The sequence below is a fragment of the Salvelinus sp. IW2-2015 genome, linkage group LG13 (genome assembly GCF_002910315.2).
Source record: "Salvelinus sp. IW2-2015 linkage group LG13, ASM291031v2, whole genome shotgun sequence".
NCBI classification, from domain to species: Eukaryota; Metazoa; Chordata; class Actinopteri; order Salmoniformes; family Salmonidae; genus Salvelinus; species Salvelinus sp. IW2-2015.
Genome location: NC_036853.1, coordinates 47,624,747 through 47,627,846, shown reverse-complemented (window position 1 = coordinate 47,627,846; position 3,100 = coordinate 47,624,747). Strand labels below are relative to the sequence as shown.

Below are 3,100 nucleotides of genomic sequence, written 5' to 3'. Positions count from 1 at the left end.
CTTTTTCTACGGCTGGCCATGCTTTCCACCTGGCTACCCCTGCCCCGATCAACAGCCTTCCACCCCCCACAGCAACTCGCCCAATCCTCCCCACTTCTCCTTCACCCCAAATCCAGATAGCTGATGTTCTGAAAGAGCTGCAAAATCTGGACCTCTACAAATCAGCCGGGCTAGACAATCTGGACCCTCTCTTTCTAAAATGATCTGCCGAAATTGTTGCAACCCCTATTACTAGGATGTTCAACCTCTCTTTCGTATCGTCTAAGATTCCCACAGATTGGAAAGCTGCCGTGGTCATCCCCCTCTTCAAAGGGGAGACACTCTAGACCCAAACTGCTACACACGTATATCTATTCTACCATGCCTTTCTAATGTCTTCGAAAGCCAAGTTAACAAACAGATTACCGACCATTTCAAATCTCACCGTACCTTCTCCGCTATGCAATCTGGTTTCAGAGCTGGTCATGGGTGCACCTCAGCCACGATCTACCTGCCACTGTGGCCGGTGGTCCAAAAACTACATTTTAAGCCCTGTACTGGTGCCACCATTTGGGTTTCAGGACAAAGAAGAGCTTGGACTGGGCTGATCGGTTGCTGCCCTCCCGTAAGGGTGGGAGGACCAAGAGACCAGAGGTGGCAGAACAGAGTACTCGGGTTGAGGTGTAGGGTTTGAGCATAGCCTGAAGGTAGGGAGGGGCAGTTCACCTTGCTGCTCCATAGGCAAGTACCATGGTCTTGTAGTGGATGCTATCTTGGACTGGAAGCCAGTGGAGTATGCAAAGGAGTGGTGGGACATGGGAGAATTTGTGAAGGTTGAACACCAGGCCTGCTGCAGCGTTCTTGATAAGGATTTGATGGCACAAGCGMCGAGCCCRGCCAACAGAGAGTTGCAGTAGTCCKGACGGTGCATAGATCAAGGACGATGAGAACAGAGGAGAGAGAGTCAGCTTTGGCAGTGCAGAGAGCCTCCGTGATATAGAYAAGGGCAGTCTCGGTTGAGTGACCCATCGTTCTGAGAGGGATAGCGAGAGAGTTCGTCAGAGACAGCACACTAGTGTTTTGGGAAAAAAATAAGGAATAGCAGTCTGTAGTTTGACGTCTAAGGGGTCGAGTGTCAGTTTCTTGAGGATGTGACGACTCTGGCCATTTTGAAGTGAAGAGGGGACACAGCCAGTGGTCAGGGATGAGGGAAGTGAGGAATGGGAGGTCTTCAGAGATGGTCTGGAGAAGGGAGTCGAGCGGGCAGGTTGTCGGGCGGCCGGACCTCACTAGTCGCAGAATTTCATCTGGAGAGAGAGGGGAGAAAGAGGTCAAGGAGTAGGGTAGTTCTGTGTGAGTCGGACCAGTGGACTCAATAGACTGAGTGAATAAGGAGCGGATGTCATCAACCTTCATTTCAAAGTGGTTGACAAAGTGGTTGACAAAGCAAGGGAGAGGGTGGACAATTGAGGGAGGAGACGGTGGAAAAGAGTTTCCTAGGGTTAGAGGCAGAAGCTTGAAATTTAGAGTGATAAAGTGGCTTTTGCAGCGGATACAGAGTAAGAGGGAGTGAAAGGATGATACGRCCTCCGGAAGTTTAGTTTTCCTCTATTTTCGCTCAGCTACCCACAGACCTGTTCTCTAAGCACGCAATGAGTCACTCAGCCACGGAGCAGAAGGAGAGGACCGAGTCTTCCAGGAGGATCCTATGCGAGTCATAGGATGCGGAAAGGGAGGATAGTAAGGGTCAAAGAGGCAGAATCAAGAGACAGGAGGGAGAAGGATTTAGCAGAAGGGAGAGATGATAGAAGAGGAGAGAGTTGTGGGAGAGAGAGAATATTGCGACAGCGCATGACCATCTGGGTAGGGGCTAAGTGACTAGGGTTGGAGCAGAGGGAGATAGAAAAGGAAACAAAGTAGTCAGAGACCTGGAAGGGGGTTGCCGTGAGATTTGTAGGTGAACAGCCTCTAGTAAATATGAGGTCAAGTGTATTGCCTGCCTTGTGAGTGGGAGGGGACTGGGAAATGGTGATGTCAAAGGGAGGGGAAAGAAATTAATCGAAGGCAGACGTCGGGAGGTTGAAGTCACCCAGTACAAAGAGTGGTGAGCCATCGTCAGAAAATGAGTTTATCAAGGTGTCAAATTCATTGAGGAACTCAAAGGGCACCTGGTGAGCGATTGATGACAACAATGTTATTGTTGCACACAGGGGAGAAATCCTACACCTGTCCCCAGTGTGAGAAGAGGTTCTCCCTCCAGCACCACCTWWAGAGGCACCAGAGGGTCCACACAGAGGAGAAACCATACAACTGCCCAGAGTGTGAGAAGAGATTCTCCCACCAGAAACAGCTGCAAATGCACCTGAAGGTCCACACAGGAGAAAMGCTGTTCACCTGTATGCATTGCGGGAAGAGGTTCTCAGAGAGGAGCAACCTCGTGATACACCAGCAGAAAATGCACACAGCCCATGAATAGTGTAATATGTAGTACTAGTTTTTTTTGTTTAATTCTTTTGGNACTCAAAGGGCACCTGGTGAGCGATTGATGACAACAATGTTATTGTTGCACACAGGGGAGAAATCCTACACCTGTCCCCAGTGTGAGAAGAGGTTCTCCCTCCAGCACCACCTWWAGAGGCACCAGAGGGTCCACACAGAGGAGAAACCATACAACTGCCCAGAGTGTGAGAAGAGATTCTCCCACCAGAAACAGCTGCAAATGCACCTGAAGGTCCACACAGGAGAAAMGCTGTTCACCTGTATGCATTGCGGGAAGAGGTTCTCAGAGAGGAGCAACCTCGTGATACACCAGCAGAAAATGCACACAGCCCATGAATAGTGTAATATGTAGTACTAGTTTTTTTTGTTTAATTCTTTTGGATGTATAGAGAACTGGATGAGGTGAACTGAGGAAAGAATGAGTGTGATGAGGCAGAGTCAATGATATGGTGATGGTTGGTGAGATGGTGTCTGTAAAAATGCTTCACTGATGAAAAGTGACAACCTTGTCCTGTAAAAGTGACAACCTTGTCCTGTTGTTTGATGCTGGTGTTTTATAATGAGATGATAGTTCCTTAATTCATGTTTACTTGGGATAAAGTAGTGAAGCTGTGTGTAACAT

The 3,100-nt window shown here is 48.8% G+C and overlaps 1 protein-coding gene across 1 annotated transcript in view; it reads left to right on the top strand.

The window, feature by feature from the left end:
- LOC139028482 (gastrula zinc finger protein XlCGF49.1-like) overlaps window positions 1-2,818 on the top strand; it is an 8,406-nt gene extending 5,588 nt beyond the window's left edge. Inside the window, exons 4-5 of the mRNA XM_070446020.1 lie at window positions 2,190-2,375; window positions 2,553-2,818. Of these exons, the coding sequence (XP_070302121.1) occupies window positions 2,190-2,375; window positions 2,553-2,818 (452 nt within the window). The remainder of the gene's footprint in view (window positions 1-2,189; window positions 2,376-2,552) is intronic.
- Window positions 2,819-3,100: the final 282 nt, after the last annotated feature.